Source organism: Arachis ipaensis, chromosome B1 (genome assembly GCF_059453495.1).
Source record: "Arachis ipaensis isolate K30076 ecotype BB chromosome B1, ASM5945349v1, whole genome shotgun sequence".
Classification (NCBI taxonomy): Eukaryota; Viridiplantae; Streptophyta; class Magnoliopsida; order Fabales; family Fabaceae; genus Arachis; species Arachis ipaensis.
In genome coordinates, this window is record NC_142436.1 from 35,870,044 (window position 1) to 35,893,692 (window position 23,649).

The following is a 23,649-nucleotide window of genomic DNA, read 5'->3' on the forward strand; positions in this document are numbered from 1 at the left end:
GGGTCGTCTGAGAGACGGCGAAGATCTTTGTTTCCTCTATTTTGTGTTTTGATTAGAATCTCTCCACCTTTGTTTTGGAAAGATTATATTATGTATTGAACTCTTTGAATTTGCCTATAGAGGCTCTCATGTTTCCTTCGGGAGAGATTAGGATATACTGTTGTCAACTACTTTCATACTGTACCCTAGCCAGCCTAAACTTCGCGGGTCGCGACTAGTGGATATTTACTTATGCTATAAATATCTATCTGTTATCTATCTCTTAATCTCCTTTATGCCTTGTCCGTATATCGCGTTTGGCTTAGCAGTTTATCTTTTCGTTGTCGAAACGTGAGTGATACGTCTTCGCGATTTTATTTCTACTCTTTTCAGGCTTCTCGATTAATACTCCTTTCGAAATTACCTATATTTATATATTAAAAATCCACCTGAGAGTCGTACCACCGTAATATCATTGACTTATGACTCGAGCATAAGGATTTGAATATTAGGGTGTTACATTCTTAGCCAAGTTCTTTCCTCCTCAAAAGCTGAGCAAGCTTAGAGTGGATGTTCAAACCTTCAGACAGAAAGAAGGTGAATCCCTCTATGAAGCTTGGGAGAGATACAAAGGACTGACCAAAAAGTGTCCTTCTGACATGCTTTCAGAATGGACCATCCTGGATATATTCTATGATGGTCTGTCTGAGTTATCAAAGATGTCATTGGATACTTCTGCAGGTGGATCCATTCACCTAAAGAAAACGCCTGCAGAAGCTCAAGAACTCATTGACATGGTTGCAAATAACCAGTTCATGTACACTTCTGAGAGGAATCCTGTGAGTAATGGGACGCCTATGAAGAAGGGAGTTCTTGAAGTTGATACTCTAAATGCCATATTGGCTCAGAATAAAATATTGACTCAGCAAGTCAATATGATCTCTCAGATTCTGAATGGAATGCAAGCTGCATCCAACAGTACTCAAGAGGCTTCTTATGAAGAAGAAGCTTATGATCCTGAGAACCCTGCAATAGCAGAGGTGAATTACTTAGGTGAACCTTATGGAAACACCTATAACTCATCATGGAGAAATCATCCAAATTTCTCATGGAAGGATCAAAAGCCTCAACAAGGCTTTAATAATGGTGGAAAAAACAGGTTTAACAATAATAAACCTTTTCCATCATCCACTCAGCAACAGACAGAGAACTCTGAACAAAATACTTCTAATTTAGCAAACTTAGTCTCTGATCTATCTAAGGCCACTGTAAGTTTCATGAATGAAACAAGGTCTTCCATTAGAAATTTGGAAGCACAAGTGGGCCAGCTGAGTAAAAGGATCACTAAAATCCCTCCCAGTACTCTCCCAAGCAATACAAAAGAGAATCCAAAAGGAGAGTGCAAGGCCATTGACATAAGCAAAATGGCCGAACCCAAAGAGGGAGAGGAGGACATGAATCCCAAGGAGGAAGACCTCCTGGGACGTCTAGTGACCAATAAGGAGCTTCCCCCTGAGGAACCAAAGGACTCTGAGGCTCATCTAGAGACCATAGAGATTCTATTGAACCTTTTTATGCCCTTCATGAGCTCTGATGAGTATTCCTCTTCTGAAGAGAATGAGGATGTTACTGAAGAGCAAACTGCCAAGTTTCTTGGTGCAATCATGAAGCTGAATGCCAAATTATTTGGCATTGATACTTGGAAAGTTGAACCTCCCTTGTTCATCAATGAACTAAGTGATCTGGATCAACTGACATTGTCTCAGAAGAGACAGGATCCTGGAAAGTTCATAATACCTTGTACCATAGACACCATGATCTTTAAGGCCCTGTGTGACCTTGGTTCAGGAATAAACCTCATGCCCCTCTCTGTAATAGAGAAACTGGGAATCTATAGGGTGCAAGCTGCTAAAATCTCATTAGAGATGGCAGACAATTCAAGAAAATAGGCATATGGACAAGTAGAGAACGTGTTAGTAAAGGTTGAAGGCCTTTACATCCCTGCTGATTTCATAGTCCTGGATACTGGAAAGGAAGAGGATGAATCCATCATCTTAGGAAGACCTTTCCTGGCCACAGTAAGAGCTGTGATTGATGTTGACAGAGGTGAACTAGTCCTTCAATGGAATGAGGACTCCCTTGTATTTAAAACTCAAGGATCTCCCTCTGCAACCATGGAGAGGAAGCATGAAAAGCTTCTCTCAAAGCAGAGTCAACCCAAGCCCCTACAGTCAAACTCTAAGTTTGGTGTTGGGAGGCCACAACCAAACTCTAAGTTTGGTGTTGAACTCCCATATCCAAACTCTAAGTTTGGTGTTGGAGAGTCTCAACAATGCTCTGAACATCTGTGAGGCTCCATGAGAGCCCACTGTCAAGCTATTGACATTAAAGAAGCGCTTGTTGGGAGGCAACCCAATTTTTATTTTCCTGACTATATTTTTCTTAGTTATATGTCTTTATAGGTTCATGATCATGAGGAGTCACAAAATAAATATAAAAATTGAAAACGGAATAAAAAAACAGCAGAAGAAAAATCACACCCTAGAGGAGCATCTGCCTGGCGTTCAACGCCAGAACAGAGCATGGTTCTGGCGCTGAACGCCCGAAATGGGCAGCATTCTGGCGCTGAACGCCCAGAACAAGCATGGTTCTGGCGTTCAACGCCAGAAATGGCTAGTAAATGGGCGTTGAACGCCCAAAATGGGCACCAACCTGGCGCTGAACGCCCAGAGTTGTGTGTAAAGGCATTTTACATGCCTAATTGGTGCAGGGATGCAAATCCTTGACACCCCAGGATCTGTGGACCCCACAGGATCCCCACCTACCTCCACTCACTTCTTCTCACCGCTCTCTTTCACACAACCCCATAAACACTCTTCCCCAAAAAAAAATCCTTCACCAATCACCTCAATCTCTCTTCCCCATCACCTCTTCACCACTCACATCCATCCACTCTTCCCCATAAACCTACCTCATAAACTCCACCTACCTTCAAAATTCAAAACCAATTTCCCACCCAAACCCACCCATATGGCCGAAACCTTTCCCCCCTCCCTTCCCTATATAAAGCCCTCCATTCTTCATCAAATTCACACAACACACCCCTCTACACCCTTCTTGGCCGAAACACTTCCCACTCTCCCACTCTCCCTCTCCTCCATTTCTTCTTCTTCTTCATCTATTCTTTCTTTTATTGCTCGAGGGCGAGCAAAATTCTAAGTTTGGTGTGGTAAAAGCATAAGCTTTTTGTTTTTCCATTACCATTGATGGCACCTAAGACCGGAGAATCCTCTAGAAAGGGGAAAGGGAAGACAAAAGCTTCCACATCCGAGTCATGGGAGATGGAAAGGTTCATCTCCAAAGCCCATCAAGACCACTTCTATGATGTTGTGGCCAAGAAGAAGGTGATCCCTGAGGTCCCTTTCAAACTCAAAAGAAATGAGTATCCGGAGATCCGACATGAAATTCAAAGAAGAGGTTGGGAAGTTCTAACAAATCCCATCCAACAAGTCGGCATCCTAATGGTTCAAGAGTTCTATGCTAATGCATGGATCACCAAGAACCATGATCAAAGTAAGAACCCGGATCCAAAGAACTATGTTACAATGGTTCGGGGAAAATACTTGGATTTTAGTCCGAAAAATGTGAGGTTGGCGTTCAACTTGCCAAACATGGAAGAGAACGCACGCCGCTACACAAGGAGAGTCAACTTTGATCAAAGGTTGGACCAAGTCCTTATGGACATATGTGTAGAAGGAGCTCAATGGAAGATTGACTCCAAAGGCAAGCCGGTTCAACTAAGAAGATTGGACCTCAAGCCTGTAGCTAGAGGATGGTTGGAGTTCATTCAATGCTCAATCATTCCCACTAGCAACCGGTCTGAAGTTACTATAGACCGGGCCATCATGATCCATAGCATCATGATTGGACAAGGGGTGGAAGTTCATGAGATTATACCTCAAGAACTCTACAAGGTGGCTGACAAGTCCTCCACTATGGCAAGGTTAGCCTTTCCTCACCTCATTTGCCACCTATGCAATTCAGCTGGGATTGACATAGAGGGAGATATCCTCATTAAAGAGGATAAGCCCATCACTAAGAAAAAGATGGAGCAAGCAAGAGAGCCCATTCATGGAGCTCAAGAGGCGCATGAAGCTCATCACCATGAGATCCCGGAGATGCCTCAAATGCACTTTCCTCCACAAAATTATTGGGAGCAAATCAATACCTTCCTAGGAGAATTGAGTTCCAATATGGGACAACTAAGGATGGAACATCAAGAGCACTCCATCATGCTTCATGAAATAAGAGAAGATCAAAAAGCAATGAGGGAGGAGCAACAAAGACAAGGAAGAGACATAGAAGAGCTCAAGGACATCATTGGTTCCTCAAGAAGGAAACGCCACCATCACTAAGGTGGATTCATTCCTTGTTCTTATTTTTTCTGTTTTTCGTTTTCTATGTTATGTGCCTATCTATGTTTGTGTCTTCATTACATGATCATTAGTAGTTAGTAACTTTGTCTTAAAGTTATAAATGTCCTATGAATCCATCACCTCTCTTAAATGAAAAATGTTTTAATTCAAAAGAACAAGAAGTACATGAGTTTCAAATTTATCCTTGAACTTAGCTTAATTATATTGATGTGGTGACAATGCTTCTTGTTTTCTGAATGTATGCTTGAACAGTGCATATGTCTTTTGAAGTTGCTGTTTAGGAATGTTAAATATGTTGGCTCTTGAAAGAATGATGACTAGGAAACATGTTATTTGATAATCTGAAAAATCATAAAAATGATTCTTGAAGCAAGAAAAAGCAGCAAGGAACAAAGCTTGCAGAAAAAAAGAATAGGCGAAAAAAAAATAGAAAGAAAAAGCAAGTAGAAAAAGCCAATAACCCTTAAAACCAAAAGGCAAGGGCAAATAAAAAGGATCCCAAGGCTTTGAGCATCAGTGGATAGGAGGGCCTAAAGGAATAAAATCCTGGTCTAAGCGGCTAAACCAAGTTGTCCCTAACCATGTGCTTGTGGCGTGTAGGTGTCAAGTGAAAACTTGAGACTGAGCGGTTAAAGTCAAGGTCCAAAGAAAAAAAAAGAGTGTGCTTAAGAACCCTGGACACCTCTAATTGGAGACTTTAGCAAAGCTGAGTCACAATCTAAAAAGGTTCACCCAATTATGTGTCTGTGGCATTTATGTATCCGGTGGTAATACTGGAAAACAAAGTGCTTAGGGCCACGGCCAAGACTCATAAAGAAGCTGTGTTCAAGAATCATCATACTAAACTAGGAGAATCAATAACACTATCTGAACTCTGAATTCCTATAGATGCCAATCATTCTGAACCTCAATGGATAGAGTGAGATGCCAAAACTATTCAAGAGGCAAAAAGCTATAAGTCCCGCTCATTTGATTGGAGCTATGTTTCATTGATAGTTTGGAATTTATAGTATATTCTCTTCTTTTTATCCTATTTGATTTTCAGTTGCTTGGGGACAAGCAACAATTTAAGTTTGGTGTTGTGATGAGCGGATAATTTATACGCTTTTTGGCATTGTTTTTCATATGTTTTTAGTAGGATCTAGTTACTTTTAGGGATGTTTTCATTAGTTTTTATGTTAAATTCACATTTCTGGACTTTACTATGAGTTTGTGTGTTTTTCTGTGATTTCAGGTATTTTCTGGCTAAAATTGAGGGACTTGAGCAGAAATCAGATTCAGAGGTTGAAGAAGGACTGCTGATGCTGTTGGATTCTGACCTCCCTGCACTCAAAGTGGATTTTCTGGAGCTACAGAACTCGAAATGGCGCGCTTCCAATTGCGTTGGAAAGTAGACATCCAGGGCTTTCCAGCACTATATAATAGTCCATACTTTGGCCAAGAATAGACGACGTAAACTGGCGTTCAATGCCAGCTTCCTGCCCAAATCTGGCGTCCAGCGCCAGAAAAGGAGCCAAAACCAGAGTTGAACACCCAAACTGGCACAAAAGCTGGTGTTCAACTCCAGGAAGGACCTCTACACGTGCAACACTCAAGCTCAGCCCAAGCACACACCTAGTGGGCCCCGGAAGTAGATTTATGCATCAATTACTTACTTTTGTAAACCCTAGTAGCTAGTTTATTATAAATAGGACCTTTTACTATTGTATTAGGTATCTTTGATCAGTTGTATGCTATCTTAGATCACGTTTGAGGGCTGGCCTCTCGGCCATGCCTGGACTTTCACTTATGTATTTTTAACGGTAGAGTTTCTACACTCCATAGATTAAGGTGTGGAGCTCTGCTGTTCCTCAAAGATTAATGCAAAGTACTACTGTTTTCTATTCAATTCATCTTGTTTCGCTTCTAAGATATTCATTCGTACTTCAATCTGAATGTGATGAACGTGACAATCATCATCATTCCCTATGAACGCGTGCCTGACAACCACTTCCGTTCTACCTTAGACTGAATGAGTATCTCTTAGATCTCCTAACCAAAATCTTCGTGGTGTAAGCTAGAATGATGGTGGCATTCAAGAGAATCCGGAAGGTCTAAACCTTGTCTGTGGTATTCCGAGTAGGATTCAATGATTGAATGACTGTGACGAGCTTCAAACTCGCGATTGCCGGGCGTAGTGACAGACGCAAAAGGATAGTAAATCCTATTCCAGCATGATCGAGAACCGACAGATGAATAGCCGTGCTGTGACAGGGTGCGTTGACCATTTTCACTGAGAGGATAAGATGAAACCATTGACAAGGGTAATGCCTCCAGACGATTAGCCGTGCCGTGACAGGGTATTTGGATCATTTTCCTGAGAGAAGACCGAAAGTAGCCATTGACAATGGTGATGTATCACATAAAGCCAGCCATGGAAAGGAGTAAGACTGATTGGATGAAGATAGCAGGAAAGTAGAGGTTCAGAGGAACGAAAAGCATCTCCATTCGCTTATCTGAAATTCCTACCAATGATTTACATAAGTACCTCTATCCCTATTCTATTATTTATTTTCGAAAACCCATTACTGTTTTATATCCACCTGACTGAGATTTACAAGGTGACCATAGCTTGCTTCATACCGATAATCTCCGTGGGATTCGACCCTTACTCACGTAAGGTATTACTTGGACGACCCAGTGCACTTGCTAGTTAGTTATGCGAAGTTGTGAAGATATGTTTAGACCATGGTCCTGTGCATCCGTTTTTGGTGCCATTACCAGGGAATCAATTTCGAACAACAATTCACAACCTGAGTAGCAATTTCGCATACCACCGCACAATTAGGCTCAAAACTCACATGCTTGTGTTCTTAGCTCAAAAATCATGTTCCACAACATATAGTTCAAGCAAGCTCTAAAATTTTTTTTTCTTTTTTCAATCAATTGGGTTGCCCTATAGGGTGCCCTATAGATAAATTTCTTGAAAAATCTCATTATTTTGACTAAGCTTATTATGTATATATATGCAAAATAATAAAATGCAACTAAAAAAATCCTAGAAGACCTAAAATGAGATGCAAAAGTGTTGGGATTAGAAATTTGTCACCCAAGAACGCCGACTGGTCGGACGACCTCCCCACAATTAGAAGTTTGCACCATCCTCGGTGCATTCAAAGACGAGCAAGGGGGTACGGCGACTCTTCGAGTTGCCACCTTCAGCTGGTAGGTCAACCGGTTACTGCGTGTTCTTTATTCCCACTTCTATTTTTGCTTATGGTGCATCAGTCATGAAAAATAGAAAATAACACCGTAAGATAAGAACATACAAAAGCAAGGAAGCGTGAATTGTTGGAGTGAGGTAAATCACTAGAATGAAGTGAGTGAATTAGTGTGACATTGATGAAAGATAGGTGTGTGAGTTCTAAATTAAGCGCCCTTTAGATTACACACACATTAGCATAAAAAGTTATGTCACAATTACACAAAGAAAGTATACACTTCACTCATTCTAGTGTGCTTAAGATGCTTTAAACTTGTAGGTTAAGACAACCTAACAAGCAGTAAAGAAGCACGAAGGCATTCAAGAAAAAATTAAGCAATTGTGAAATTGGATAATGAATAGCCATTGATTGGTGTGTAAGTAAACTTAGTGAACAAAATGGAATAGAGAGCTCACACGTTAAACAATGACACATATCGAGGTTGTTACAACACCTAAGTGACATAAAAGTGGAACACATGGGTGCTATGGAACTTAAGAAAAGAGATATAAGAGTTAAGATCAATCACATAGCAAGTATGGTCCACAAAGCTTAGGAAGCTCAAACATATGTCACTAGGTAAGCTTTCAATCCAATTTCACAATTTCAAAATCTCAATGTTGAAATAGGTGGTATGAATAAGGGTCAATCATAAACAAGCATCACCTAAAAAATGCATTGATAATGTACAATTGCCTAACAATGGATGATGAACGCATGGTGGCCAAAACATGCACTTCAAAGAGTTAAGATGCATGAAGGCAATGTACCATGTACTTGGTATTCAAAAATATTAAGCATGAAAAGTTCCAAACCAAGTAACCAAATATAACCTCAACAAAGAATCCAACAAGGAATATAAACAAAATTGATGTTAAGATAACATCCTATTAGTGATCAGCAGCAGTGAACAGTAAACAAGACTAGTAATCCAACACTTATAATGGAAAACAAAATTTAAACAAAAATTAAACTAACTAACTAACTAACTAAAAGAAATGGTGTTATATGGTGTTTGATAGTGTTGGATGATGTTTGAAAGGTGGAAAGAAAAGAGGAGAAGAGAGAAGAAGGAAAGAAATGGATAGATGAGAAAAGAAGTGTGTGAAAGAAGGGCATCCACGCGTACACGTGCATGACGCGTGCGCGTGAAAATGGTGAAATGGGAGCGACGCGTACGCATGCGCGTCGATGGGTTATTTCAAGAGCGACACGTACGCGTGGGTAGCCTTGCGCGAAAGGCACAGTGTTCGCGCAACTCTCGGGAAAATAGCTTGGTGGTGAAAATTTGCAATCCACGCGTACGCGTGCGCGTGGATGGTTGGAAACGCTTGATACACGCGTACGCGTGCATGGCGCATACGCGTAGATGGTGCTCTGTTTTTCAAAAATTTTCAATGTTTTTGCATCATACCAAGCATTCCAAACCTCCAAACAACTACCAAAATATCATAAAACCTTATTTAACATACTAGACTACCAAATAAACTCAACTAAGCAATCAAAACAAGGAATTAAACCTATTTTACTAATATTTACAAAAAGAGAAAGTGAAAAGAGTTTACCATGGTGGGGTGTCTCCCACCTAGCACTTTTGTTTATTGTCTTTAAGTTGGACTTATGGGGAGCTCCTCATCAAGGTGGCTTGTGCTTGAATCCATCCTTGAACATCCACCAATGCTTGGACTTCCATTGTGCTTCATCATCCAAAGTTAATAACTCCAAGCTTTGATGGAGTTCTTCACAACCCATGGGCTCCCAAAGTTGATCCTTCCCTTGTAATCCGGGATCCCACACTTTGTTTTCACACCCGTCTTCAAGTTGATCATGGTAATCCTCTTCGGGTGGTAAAGAAGCCGAATTCTTATGAAGGCACCAAATGATCCTCCTAGACCCATTCAATTGAGCATTACACCAATCCATGCTCCTCAATTTCGAGCTTCCAACCATAATGAGCCTAGACTTACAATGCCAACCACTGAACATCCTCCTCTTACGCTTAATTCCACAAAGCGCCCTAAGTTGGCCATCCGTTTCAAGCAAACCAAATTCAAGTGGGATAATAAAGCTAAGAGTTAGAAATTTTACCCACTCAAATGAAGGATTGGATGACAACCTAGGTGGAGGATTTCCCAATTGTCTTGACAAAGTATGCTCCACTCCCGTCCACCCTTTTCTAGAGGCGTCCACCACTTGGCAAGGTTCTTCAAGCTCTACCTCTTGCCAAGCTTCCTCAAGTTCACATTCTTCTTCACTAAATTCTTCTATCTCTTCCCCATCACTCAAATCATAGATAGGAGGTTCAGTGAAGTCTACCTCATCATCAATTTCAAGCATATTGGGGAAGGACTCATCATGCTCAAAAAGATCATATGTTTATGCGGAATCATCATAGATAGGAGGGCTTGTTGTTTGGAACATTTCTTCCAACTCTTCACTCACAATATGTCTTGGAGGTTGCACATCCTCCTCAACATTGCTTTCTAATCCAATGGAAGAAGGCTCAACAAGATCATTAAGGGGATTGATCACTGTGGACAAAAAATCACTAATGATGGAATCCACTTCTTGGTCAATTTCCTTCAACTCTCTATCTGTTTCCTTAACATCACTCTCCTCTTTAACATCCCTTCCAAACTCTATGGAAGAAGGCTCTTCAGCTTGAGATTCCTCTATGTGCTCAACATATCCTAAACATCCAATCATTACTTCCTCTTCTTGTTGTGCTTCTTGCTTTAACTCCTCTTCTTCTCCTTAAAGCTCCAAATTCACTTCCTTGCTAAGCTCTTTGGGTGCTTCTCCACATTCAACAATGGGAGTACTTGGAATGCATGAGCTTAGATGGGAGGCTATGTGGTTAATGGCTTCTACCATGATAGCCATCTTGGCTTCTAGCTCCTTAAACTCCTTTTTCGTCCCCTCTTGTTGCCTTTGGATATGAGAGTTAAGATCTCTTAGTTCTTGCGTGATGGCTTCATTAGGGGGCGGTGGTGGAAGAGAGGGTTCATTGTTTAAGGGAAAGGCATTGTAGTTGGAAGGTGGTTCATATTGGTGAAAGTCTTGAGGTGGTGTATATGGAATTTGTGGTTCTTGGGAGTATTGGTGTTGGAATGGTGGTGGCTCTAGATATGGTTCATATGGTGGTTGGTATGGTGGATATGGGTTGGGATCATATGAAGGTGAATGGTGGTATGAGACTTGTGAGTATGGTTGTTGAGGGCTATATTGAGGAGGGGTTCATATGCATATGATGGTTGTGGTTGACAATCACAATAAGGGTCGTCACACACATTAGATTGGTATATATTAGGATTTGGATTATACCCATAAGAATCCGAAGAGTAGTCATGTTGGGATGGCGCTTGAACGGCTCGGATGGAATAAAATACCTTTTGTTCCGTGCGCATCTCCGTGAGGAGAGTAGTCATGTCCCCAAGCACTCTTGTCAAACTCGATTCGGAAGGAGGTTGTTGCCAAGAAGGTTGTTCATAAGTTTCGGGCTCCTCCCACAATTGATCTTCAAATCCTTGATGCATGTTGTCATTAAAGCTTCCATCTTCTACAACATAGTTTGAACCACACTCATAGCCAAAGTGATGAGAATTTATGGTGATAAGAGAAAAAAAAACAAATTCTAACAAGGACAAAGAGAGCAAAACCCTACAACTAGCTAAAACCAACAAACAAACCAAAAATCAAGCTATTCACAATATATACAATAGCCAATAACATAGCACCATTACAATTCCCCAGCAACGGCGCCATTTTGATAATGAGATATTGTCGTATGGTTAGGGATTTCACACAAAATGATTCTCGTTGATAGTATAGATCCCAACCAACTAACAATACTCAAATAAAAAATTTGGTTTTGTCACAAGTACAAACCCCAATAAAAATTAACCGAAGTATTTAAACCTCGGGTCGTCTCATAAGGAATTGCAATGAAGTGGTCAATTGTTGGCTATGAAGATGCAAGGGGTTTGATTGATAAAAGGGTAAGAAAATAAATGACAAGAACCAATAAAATAAAGAAAATGAACTCTTGGCTAAGACATGAGAAATTGATATCACCATCCTTGTCAACAAACTATATGTTGACAATCATGAGGAATCGAGCTCATTAAGTCTACTTCCAAAAGCCTTAAGTACGTAATATCTACTCCTAGGCTTGAAGTACGTCAAATGGCTTGATCAACATCAATCCATAAGTCCCATCCTAGCTACTAATCAACTTAGTAATAGGCTAGAGTCAATGGTTATCAAATTGACCACCAAGGGTTCTCAAATCACCAATTCAATGAGACTCAATGACTCAAGGTCACTCAATTCGCACGGAGCTCAAATTGGAGAGTGCATTTAGAGCATTTGAAAACTGAGGGCAATATTGGTGCACGGGCCCAATCTGAAGGACCATTTTGAGAATTTACTCTCCCACCAATTTATATAGTCTGCCGAACTCATCATAGAGTTCGCCGGGGGTGCAGCGAACTTGCTCTAATTCCAAAAAAAAAAAATCGTATCCTTAAAAATAAAGTTGGAAAATCTTTTCAGAGAATATAATTATATATTTTATTTTATAAACAAAAAAAAATCCTTATGATATGCGCTAATATATATATATATATATAATTTTAGTTTTACTTTTATTAATTATAACATATTTTTTATTTATAATTATATTATATTTATTATATTATTTTTTCAATAAAAACCTAAAATATAATGAATATAAATTAATTAATAAATTATTTAAATATAAAATAAATATGAACTTAATAAATAAAATAAAAGATACTTATTATGTGAAAAAAATATAATTTTATATAATTATTTAATTATGATCAAATTTGTCGGTTCAACTAATTATCCAATCGTTAAACTAGTAATTCGTTAATCTAATATTTTGATTAGATTAATTACCAGTTTGATTCTAATATATAACTAAAGTATATATACAAATAAATAATATTATAATATTATAATTGGAATAAAAAGAACTAGATTAACATTTCTCTATTTCAAAATCAAAATATAGAGCTTTAACCGATTAAAAAATATCCCAATTTCTTTTTTTCTAAATTTAAATTCATGATTAAAGTTAATGTCTCTGAAACTCTTTGTAAACCAAAGTCGCAAAGTCGCAAATATTCCTCCTTCCGGCAAAATTTAAAAAATGGAGAAGAACAATAACTTCGCATAAACCATGACCGTGAATGACGATGAACCAACCTTTTGAAAATTATGTGGTCACTTTATAACTTTGACGGCGAGAACCGTGAATAAGCAAGATCAAAAGTGGGCCATTTACTACTGCATTTAAATTGCTAATGAAATTGCATGTGCAGTAGCTGTTATGCCTATACATCTATATATACTGCTTCGTGTAATTGTAAATTGTGAGAGAGTAATGTTAGCATAATAACTCAAAGTTATTTTATTAAATTTAATATTTATAATTTTATAAATATATGTAAATAATTATATATTTATTATATTTAAAATTATTTATTTATTTTAGTAACAATTAAAAAGTATATAATAAAAAAAACATGAACTACTTTTAACTGATTTTTATTATGTCTTAAATATTTTTAGAATTAATACTCAAAATGATTTTTAAAATTTGACCACCAACTCAATTTGACCATCTAATTTTCAATTGACCCAATTTATACCCTGAAATTTTAAAGTGTGCCTCAAATTGACCATTTCGTTCAACTCCGTCACTGGAGTGATGATGTGGCACCCAAACCTCACCACATGTCTCTCCTTCTTCCTCTTACCATCGTCATCACCACCTCCCTTCTACCAACACTCTCTCTCCTCCAACAAACAACAACATTCACAACCCACCAACACCCACACATTTCCACCGCCATAGCTTTGAAGAGCATAACACCTATACTCATTATTCCTTCATGACTGCAAGCAGACAGCAAACCAATGAATGTGACATCGTTAGAGGCAACACCATGAACTAACCACCATTTGTGAAAAGAGGTGCAATGCTTGCTTACCGTAACCATTCATTGCCATGCCGCAAATAACGGCACCCCAAGAAATAACATTCTTATGTTGAAAATCTTGAATCCCGTTTTCATATAACCACACTTAACATACATGTTGAACAATGCATTCTCAATGTTACCATCAATCACAAGATCACACCATCCATTGCCCCAAATTCAAAACACCCTCACCCATTGCACCCATCTTTGTGTTCCTATTAAGAGGAATCTAAAGTGTAGTGTTGTGTTTTTTTTTTCTTTTTCTATTTCTCTTTAATTTGTTAATATTAGTGATTGTTAATGTTGTTTGCCGGGGAGAAAAGACGTTAGTAGAGGAAAGATGGTGATAGTAATGGTGAGAAAGAGAAGGATCAAATAATAGAAAGGTCCTTCATAAATGGCGGTAGAAATGTGTGGGTGTTGGTGAATTGTGAATGTTGTTGTTTGTTGGGGGAGGGAGGGTGTTGGTAGAGGGGAAGTGGTGATGGCGATGATAAGAGAAAGAAGGAGAGACATGTGGTAAGGTTTGGGTGCCATGTCATCATTCCGGTGACGGAATTAGACGGGAGAGCCAATCTAAGCCACGCCTTAAAATTTTAGGGTATAAATTGGATCAATTAAAAATTAGAGAATCAGATTGAGTCAGTGGTCAAATTCTGAAGATCATTTTGAGTATTAACTCATATTTTTATAAGTAAAATATGTATTTTCGACAAAAATTCAATTACATGCAAAAAAAAAAAAAAAAAGTTATCACTATTTAATAACTACCACATATAAAAGATACATATTTAATACTTTATAAAAGGTTCTATTATCCTACTATAAATGAATGTGATTATATATCTATTATAAGTTTGATTATTTTAGTATAATAAATTTAACTATTCTAGTGTGATTAATTATAAGTTTGTACTATTTATTTACACATTGTCTACATTTTTGTTCATCTATTCTTTCGCATTGGTCAAATAATGTGAGACTATTTACTTATAAATTTTTATTATTTATTTTCAAGGACTCTTTTGTATTTTTTTTATGATGTATAGACATTGACACGAATACAGGATATGACATAACATAGGACATTTGGACATACGAATTTGAAATTCTTATAAGATATGGGGACTTGGCATATATATATAAAATATAAAGTCTTTTTTAAATAAAGGGTAAAGTATATTTTTTGTCTCTAAAGTTTGGTAAAAGTTTCAAAAATACCCCTAAGTTTTATTTTATTTCAATTTTGTCCCAAAAGTTTTCGATTTGCATTAAATATACCATCGACGGCTAAATTTAAAAAAATTTAAGACCAATTTAACAATAATGCATGAAAATTATACTTGATTTGTTTGTGTTGAGGATTGTTCTTATGAAATTGTTGTTGAATTGGTCTTAAATTTTTTGAAAAATTAGCCATCAGGGATATATTTGATGCAAATCGAAAACTTTTGGGACAAAATTGAAACAAAATAAAACTTAGGGATATTTTTGAAACTTTTATCAAACTTCAGGGACAAAAAATATACTTTACCCTTAAATAAATTATAATGATATTTTGGTATTTTATTGATACTAAAATATAAATTAATTTTTTAATTACTTTTTTATGTCTTTTTTTAATTATATAAAGTATTTAAAATATTTTTTTATTTTAATAATTAATAATATATATGATTTCTAAACTCATCTTAACAATAAATGTTAAGAATAAAGTTGGACACGCTTACAACTAATAGTATTTAGGTGTATTCAAGCGTGTTCAGAAAAAAAATTTTATTTTTTTACTAAGACACGGTTAGACAGTGTTACATCTAAAATGTGTTCGACATGTGGACATAAAAAATCAAAGAAATATCCGTGCTTCGTACTATTTTTACATATAAAATCCTATACCCAATTTATATGGTGAGAATAAAATGTTAAAAAATATAGAAATATAAAATATGGAGTCTATATTGATTGTCATTATAGTAGCTACAGTGAGTTTATAATTTTGATAATACTTAAAAAGTGTTACTAAAATTAAAATATTATTTTTTAAATATTTAAATACATTTTTTAATTAAAAAAAGATATCGTAATTAAAATATGATGATTTTTTTTAATTTTTCACAATAATCTCCAATCTGATAGACTAAAGACTAATTCATTATAATATTAAATTCTATTTAAAAATTTATGAATTTGTCGTTAATGAGTTGATTCATTTTAATATAACCATGATGATAACCACTGTAGCACACATTAATATATAAAATCTTTAGCAGTATCATCAAATATTAAATTATTATTTTATATTTCTTGAAATAAATATGAGAATATATTATTTCCAAGTAAAAAAGTATATTAAATACTCTCTGTTTAAAGTTTCAATTTTGCGTTTCTGCTAACATTAATAACATTTTTCTCTTCCAAACATACACTTTTGAACAGGTATCTTCTTTTTTCTCTTCTAAAATTAATAACATTTTTCTCTTCCAAACATACACTTTTTAACAGGTATCTTCTTTTATCTCTTCTACCAATTCGCCAAGACAAGCTCACAACAACGGCCACAGCACACTACCTAAGCAATCCAACTTCAATAAGATGTCTACTGAACCCACTGACAATACAATAATGTATCACGCATTTCTAATTGGAAATTAAATAGTACTATTCAAACTTTAGCACTTATTAAGAAACCTGGAGAAGAAAAGATTTAGATATGAATCTTATGGTTTAAAATTTTTGTACAACCTTATCATATATTATTAAAATTTATATTTACTTAACCAATTTGAATTGACTTAATAATTAGTTCACTAATACATTTAAACAAATATTAGATTATTCGAATCATATCTTGCATACAGTAATTTATTAGACAAATAGAGCTTCAATCCACTAGATAAGGATATACCATTGGAACTGAAGAAAAAATCATGTTTACTTTCTTTGAAAATGAAAAAATAAGTGCTAGACACCATCAGGTTATGTAAAAGGAACCACCCCCCCCCCCCTCTCCCCCATTGTTATTAAAAGAAATATGTTTCCAACAAGACTTAACAACCAAAAGGCTTAGATGACATAAAAGAACTTATTTTCATATGGAGAAAATTCATGCTACAGGATTCATTTGTATGGGAAAATCTATACTCTAACATCCCTTGATAAAATCTTATAAAGGAATTCGTTTTCTTGGCCACCCTAAATTAGCACCCTACATATTCTCTATTCTACCAAAGTACAAATTACATCAAAACATCACTTTTGTCTGTCTTTCTGGTGATGCCACTCTTCTAGTTTAATGAGCAAAGAACAGCAAAATTAGCATTTTACTAGCCACGCCAACTGTTAGACCTCTTGGCTTCAAAGGCTGCTCCATCATTAAGCATGTCCTGAGCATCTGTGTCCATTCCCAGCTTTGAGAGCGCGAGAGCCTGCAGGTAGAACGCAGTTGGCCAATCACATATGCACACCTGCGCCTGCATGGCGTCGCGTAACGCAAGTTCCGCCTGATCGTTCATTAAGTAGGAGAAGGATCTCCTTGCAAAGACGGTTGCAGAAGGAACCGACATCATAACCACCAACTGTCGAGGGGGAGAAAAAGAAATGCCCCATCATGAATTAAGTCTATACCCAATTTTAGGATATTAACTCAACAGTCTTGAACATATAAGCATAAGCATAAGCATATTAATAGGGGTTTGATGGAAACTCAGGTGCAGTCAACTTTAGGTGAAGTTGACTGCACCTGAGTTTTCACCTTTATATATATATATAATTTTGATGCCTGTCCGTGTGAAATAGTTTTATATGTGCATCCAATCACATAATATCATATCAGCAAAAATAACTACTTTTACATTGACCACTTTAATGGTCATCCAAAAGAACAAATGTGATTACACGATTATGTAAAACATTTTGCGGTCATTGCATCAATATATATATAACCTGCTAGGAAAGATTTGAGTAAATGTGACAAATATAGGATGTCTAGTGTCATATCTAAAAAAGAAAATATTGTACGGAGCCGTCCTAAATGCATCTGCGGTTTATAAGATTATAATTATTCTTAATCACATTAGAGGTGAAAAAGTGCATTAGTACCTTAGAATAATACTCAATTGCATTTTTGAAGTCCTTGTCTCTAAATGCAATATCCCCAAACTTTTTTGTGTTCAATATATCTTGCACTTGTTGTGTCCACTCTTGGAAAGAAAGCTGCAACAACATTCTCGGTTAATAGACAAGAAACCACAAAAGAAGTTGACAGAACAGAACTTGTCAAGTCAGGTATACAATCATAGTATTCTGAGAAATTACCAAAAACATCCTAAATGAAAGAACAATCGATTGCTTTGTTAGATTCCCATATATTTAGGCATATATCTATTTTCTTTTTTATTTGATCCTTCAATTCCGTTTTATCTTATTACTGTTGCTTTTTGATAAATCCTTGAATCAGAATCGATATATCGAAACACCAATTATATTCAGATTCATTGATCCAAACTTAAATAGGGGACAGTGCATACTGCATTCTCTAGCACTGCAACTACAGCATAAATTAAGAAATAAACCAACTTGAATGTGTAAGGGTAACAAGTAATGAGAAAACCACAAATAGAGAACAACTTGAATGTCAATTAATAGTAAAAGTAATAATATTCATCATGGCACCAGTTACCATAAAAATACTTGAGAGAAATGAACCAACCTCATCTATTTGAATCCATATATCCCAATGAGAATATAGATTTTGCAGAATGTACTAATTAAACTATCATAGTAGGGTAAAGTTTGGCGATCTGACACACCTCATTTTCTGCACCTTCTTCGTCTTTATAACCAGTTTTTAACAATATATCATGCACCGCAGTAAGATCCATTCTCGCACATGCCTTTCCAAGGGGAGAAAGTATGGTCGGAAGCACCGGTGTATTATTCACTGTAAGGCCCATTAACACATGTGATGCTACCTGTAAAAAAAGAGGGCCATCAAAAAAAGGAGAAATAGGAGAGCATATGAAATTCAAGGTTGAAATCAAATGCAAAAGCGAAATCTGATGAAAACCTCTTTCTGCTTCTGAAGGGGTGTAACTGCAGTTAGAAGAAAATTGATATCGGGTCGTTCTCTAGCCTCAAACTGAAGACACTTGGAAGCAAGCTCAACCAACTTTGTAGCATCATCATTTGCATATTGCCCTTCGAGGGACGAGTCCATCAACATCAATACGTTTTTCCCTCTAATTAGGTCTAGTGCCTGAAGAACAATATATTGCATATTCAACATCGTGTGATTAATAACTATGCAGCATTCATAGGCATCTGTATATCATGTCAATATGTCATCAACAGGTTACAGATAAGACCATTCAACTTTTATGCAAAGTGATATTATAACCATTGATACCTAAAGTTGTGTTTGGCAAGTGTTTCAGGACTAAAAATACAAATACCGAGAGGGATAGACATAAATATTGTGTTCTTGTTTCAATCCCCAGCAAAGAGACATTTTGTTCATGTTTGTATTGGTCTCTTTCTTGAAACAAGTTTGTGTCTCCCAGTATTGTTTTATATCTGTCCTGGGACAGTTACCAAAGGAGGCCTAAAGATCCTACAACTTGTTAGAAGGCGTCCAAAATAAGGAGGGAAATATACCGTGCTCGGCATACTTGAAAAAGAAAACAAAATAATGCACCAAGCGCTCTCTTACATGTCTGTAGTGTGTACATATCAGTATAGTTTCCAAATGAATTTTGATAAAAGGCGAAAACTCTGTTAAGGGGTTTCAGAATAATGGCAACGTACATGGCTCGGAGGAATATGCTTGCCGCTCAATAGATCCAGAAGAACAGTTCCATAACTGTAAATCACACTCTCAGGGATTATCCTACCTGCATATTTTGTGCAGTAGTGAGCACACCTTGTCAATAATAATAGTAAAATTCATGATCAAAGAGTGTACACAATCTATGGAAGCCAAGGCAGAGCAAAATTTCTGAAGTATTCAGCAAATATATCTCGAATCTAAGCGCCGACAGGGTAAGTGAAAAAAAAAATACAAAGATTCCTATTTCCTATAATAATAATAGCCATGTGTGAATCCAAGTTGCGCCTCACTATTCAGTAATATATGTACATAAGTCGCCCATTTCATCAAATGTACATAACGCACATCCACTGTTGATGTTGAAAATTCCATAAGCAGCATAAAACAAAGGTGGAAATTCATGTGCAGTCAACTTTACGTGAAGTTGATAACTGAGAGCCATTAGATAAAAATTTAGTCAAATCATTTAAAGATTCTCAACTATCAACTTCACGTGACTTAGTTTTCACCTAAAACAAAGTATTCAATAAACAACAGTTATCCAGGAAAAAATACATGTAACGAAGCGATACCTGTTCGCAAAAATTCAGGTGGGGTATATGCTAAGTTAGTACTGTAGCTTTTTCCATCTCGACTATTTTTCATAAGCCCAAAACTAGATAAACGGGGATCACCATCCTGACATAAGTGAAAAATTAGTAACGAGTACATCTACCAATGAAAACAATGACTTGTGTGTAGCACTTATAAATTTTTTCAAGTAAAAGCATATGATCATAATGGCAATTAGGAAATGCATTTGAGCGGATTATATTCTGCAAGACAATATGGTGAGACAATATACATCACAAATGACTTAGTTGAGTTCATAATCATACCTCATCGAAGAGAATCCTATAGGCATTCAGATCATGATATATTTTCCGGTTTTCGTTGCTACAATGATCCAATGCCTGAGCAACATGGTATGCAACTCTAACACGCATTTCCCATGGTAACGGTTGCTTATCCCCTACAACATAGAATAACAGAATCCATCAATACAAAATAATGCAATAAAAAACACCATTGAAAAGTGAAATAGAATGCAGTTTTTTGCTACTTGTTAATCATGAATTGCTTGTTCTTTGGTTATGAGTTTCCTTTCAGGTCTTATGTGTCTTTCAATTAGAGAGTCTTTCTGTAAGGATAATAAAAAGAAGAATGTTGAACCTTTCAAGAAAGTAAAAGATCAGTTTCATATTTATATGTATTTTGAAAGGGTAAAGAGCGCTAGACTCGTTGAGGATTCGCAATGTAGTTGTCAAGTAATAGAAGAGAGAAGCTTTATAATGTTTGAAAAAAAGCTGAAGGAGAGGATATGGTGCAATACAATGAAAGAGATGCTTTGACAAAGTATCATTTGGCATAAACTCGGCTACCAAGAGCCGCTCATCTCCTTCGGCGCAACAGCCAATTAGATTCACCAGTCTCTTGTGCCTCACTTTCCCAACTCCAGCAGCCTCAACCTGACCAATCAAAACCATTAGTAAATACTCTTGCATTTCTAGACAAACGGTCCTTGTCATTCATCTACCATTTTGTCCAAACTGACAATTATTTTGAAAGGGAGGAATCATTCACATCCCCCAAATAACCAAAATAATGCCTTCTTGATTTCAAAATATCGGTCCAATTAGATTGAAAGCTGCATACTAGAAACAAAAATCAATGTGTTTTCTCCAAGTACAGTTAGTTAGTTAGTTAAGAAAACACGTACAGTTTTTAGAATAAGAAACAACACAAGAGAAGAAAGATCATTATTATTATTATTATTATTATTATTATTATTATTATTATTATTTGTTTATTTTATTTTCAGAAACAGAAGAGTAAAGTAAATGTGGCCTCTTATCATTTGGTGGAAGGACAAAGCGCTCCTCCACAATTTGAAAATCCTTATTCGGTCTCCAACCATCCAAATAACTGTCTAAGCAACTTGTGTTACTGTTCTAAATGCCCCTAACACTTCAACCGGTTACTTCAATGCTTTGGGACCGATTAGGGATTTTTGAATGGTGGGAAGGCGCTTTATACTCCTTCAGACAAATGGTCAGCACCAGAAAGGACATTTCCTCCAAAGAGATGAGAAATCCAAAACTAATTAAAAGAACCAAAATGCCTAAAATGGAATCCAAATCAAATACTTAAGTGCGTCCATTTCTCAGTGATTAACCTGAGGGACAAAATGGGTATTTTGCAATTTTGTTTTGTTGGTTCTCTCGGTTCTCACCATGAACTGTTGAGCATCAGGCCAAGAAAGTTTGGAGAAACGCTTAACAGCAACAAAGCGATTGTTCTCAAGCTTCCCTTTGTACACAACGTTCGGAGCTTTCTCTCCACTCTCTGAAACTATGTTCTTTGCGTTGAACTCGTTTGTCGCCCTTCTCAGTTCACTTAAATTATACTCTTTGAATGCCGGAACCTCACTCTCTCCACCATCATCACCACCAACCCCATCACCTTCAAAAAATAGAACCAAATAAACAACATTAATAAGAAAAAAAAAACTTCATTTTTTTTAAAAAAAAAAAGCAAATAAAACGATTTAATGAAGTGATTGACAAATAAATGTGAGGATAACAGAGCAAAGAGAAACAAAGAAATAAAAATAAAAAATCGTAGTGGACATTGTTGAATGGGAAAAGGGTACCTGGATCGGGCTTGTTGGGGTCTGGTAAGTCAGTGGGAGGGTCTTCAGGAGATTGAAGATGAGCGGTTTTTGAATGTAAACACCCCATTCTGTTATTATTATTATGATCAATATGAGAATGTGGTGGTGCTGTCGGTGTCTACATAGAAACAAGTTAGAAAGTGCTTTTGCTTGAAGTAGCACACACACACAGCACTTGATTCTGATGAAGATGAAGAAGAAGAGTGAAAGATTCTTGATGATGATGATGATGATGATGTTGCAAGTGAGTGACTCAGTCTTACTACTGCTGCTGCTGTTGGTGTTGGTTGTTGCAGCGGCGGAAACACACAAAAGAGGGAAAGAGTTCTTGTAAGAGAGAGAGAGAGAGGAGGGAAAAGGCCAAAACCCAAAAAGGGAGTGGGGGAGTTAGTAAATGATTAAATGAATGAATGTGAATCTATCTGTGTGAAAGGGAAGAGAGGGGAAGAGAGAGAGAGAGAGAAGCATGATAAGCAATGAAGGAAGCAGAGAAGAGTCACATGACATGGTCACTTCATAATCTTCATGTAGCACGTGCTGCCCCCTGTTACGACTTGCTACCATTTTTCTTTCCAATGCCACTTTCTTCTTTCTCCTTTCCTTTTTTTTTTTTTTCAGTAAATTATTTTAACCATAAAATTTAAGATGCTAATAAATTTATCTATTAAAGAATAAAATTAATTTTGTATTCATGAAAAATAATTTTCATGTAATAAAAATGTGTAAAAGTTAATTTTATTTATATGTAAATTTATTAAAATTTTAAATTTTCAAGAATAAAAATAATAATTTTTTGACCAATGAGTTATAACTCAAATGATATAAGTTGCGAATTCGAGTTTCTCTATCTTTGGTAAAAAAAAATAATAATAATTTTTTGTCTTTCATAAATACAAAGTTAATTTTATTAATTTATGAATAAATTTATTAATATTTTAAATTTTTATTATTATTACGTGTGAATTAATCTGTTTTTTCGTATTATAATTGGAATCTATTTTAACTTCTATTATTTATCTAATATTTATAAAGAAATTTGGATATTTTGATATCAAATTTACCTTTCTTATCCCTTAATAACCCACCAATCACCATCACAATTCACAATGCAGATAATAACTACATACAATAATAACTATCCATATATAGAAATTTTCATAAAAATAATGATTACAGAAATAAATTAATGTTACTTTAAGTCTAACTTGTATTATATGCCCATTTAACTAAAATTCAAATTAAGTAATTCAACTAGTAATCTATCAAATGAACTAATGATTATCGGTTTAATAATTTTGATTATTATTTATTTATGTTTAATATATTAACCTTTTATTATATAAAATGTGTAAAAGTGATAAAATGACAAAAAATAATTAACATCCCAGAAATTAATTAAATGACCAAATACAATTATAAAATTAAACAAATTACTTTAAAATTT

The 23,649-nt window shown here is 36.1% G+C and overlaps 1 protein-coding gene and 1 non-coding gene across 2 annotated transcripts; both read right to left on the reverse strand.

Annotated features, from left to right (window-relative positions):
* Positions 1-536: 536 nt before the first annotated feature.
* LOC148576211 (small nucleolar RNA R71) lies at positions 537-644 on the reverse strand. Its single transcript, XR_015904540.1, has one exon. It is a non-coding gene; the product is annotated as a small nucleolar RNA R71 (small nucleolar RNA).
* A 16,088-nt stretch (positions 645-16,732) lies between these two features.
* Positions 16,733-22,694, reverse strand: BSK2 (BR-signaling kinase 2). Its single transcript, XM_016331221.3, has 10 exons — positions 22,185-22,694; positions 21,765-21,994; positions 20,865-21,000; positions 20,371-20,504; positions 20,065-20,170; positions 19,471-19,556; positions 18,734-18,922; positions 18,477-18,638; positions 17,767-17,880; positions 16,733-17,243 (listed from the first exon to the last, which is right to left on the reverse strand). Exons 1-10 carry the CDS (start codon positions 22,270-22,272, stop codon positions 16,992-16,994), a joined length of 1,497 nt encoding a protein of 498 aa, XP_016186707.1. The 5' UTR covers positions 22,273-22,694; the 3' UTR covers positions 16,733-16,991.
* Between the last annotated feature and the right edge of the window lie 955 nt (positions 22,695-23,649).

Bases quoted from the DNA above. Each gene is read 5' to 3' on its own strand.
- BSK2 (XM_016331221.3), bottom strand. From the start codon at position 22,272: ATGGGGTGTTTACATTCAAAAACCGCTCATCTTCAATCTCCTGAAGAC. The intron at 19,557-20,064 runs GTATCGCTTCGT...CAAAATATGCAG, and splicing joins ACCTGAATTTTTGCGAACAG to GTAGGATAATCCCTGAGAGT. The intron at 18,923-19,470 runs GTACGTTGCCAT...ATTGTTCTTCAG, and splicing joins AGCATATTCCTCCGAGCCAT to GCACTAGACCTAATTAGAGG.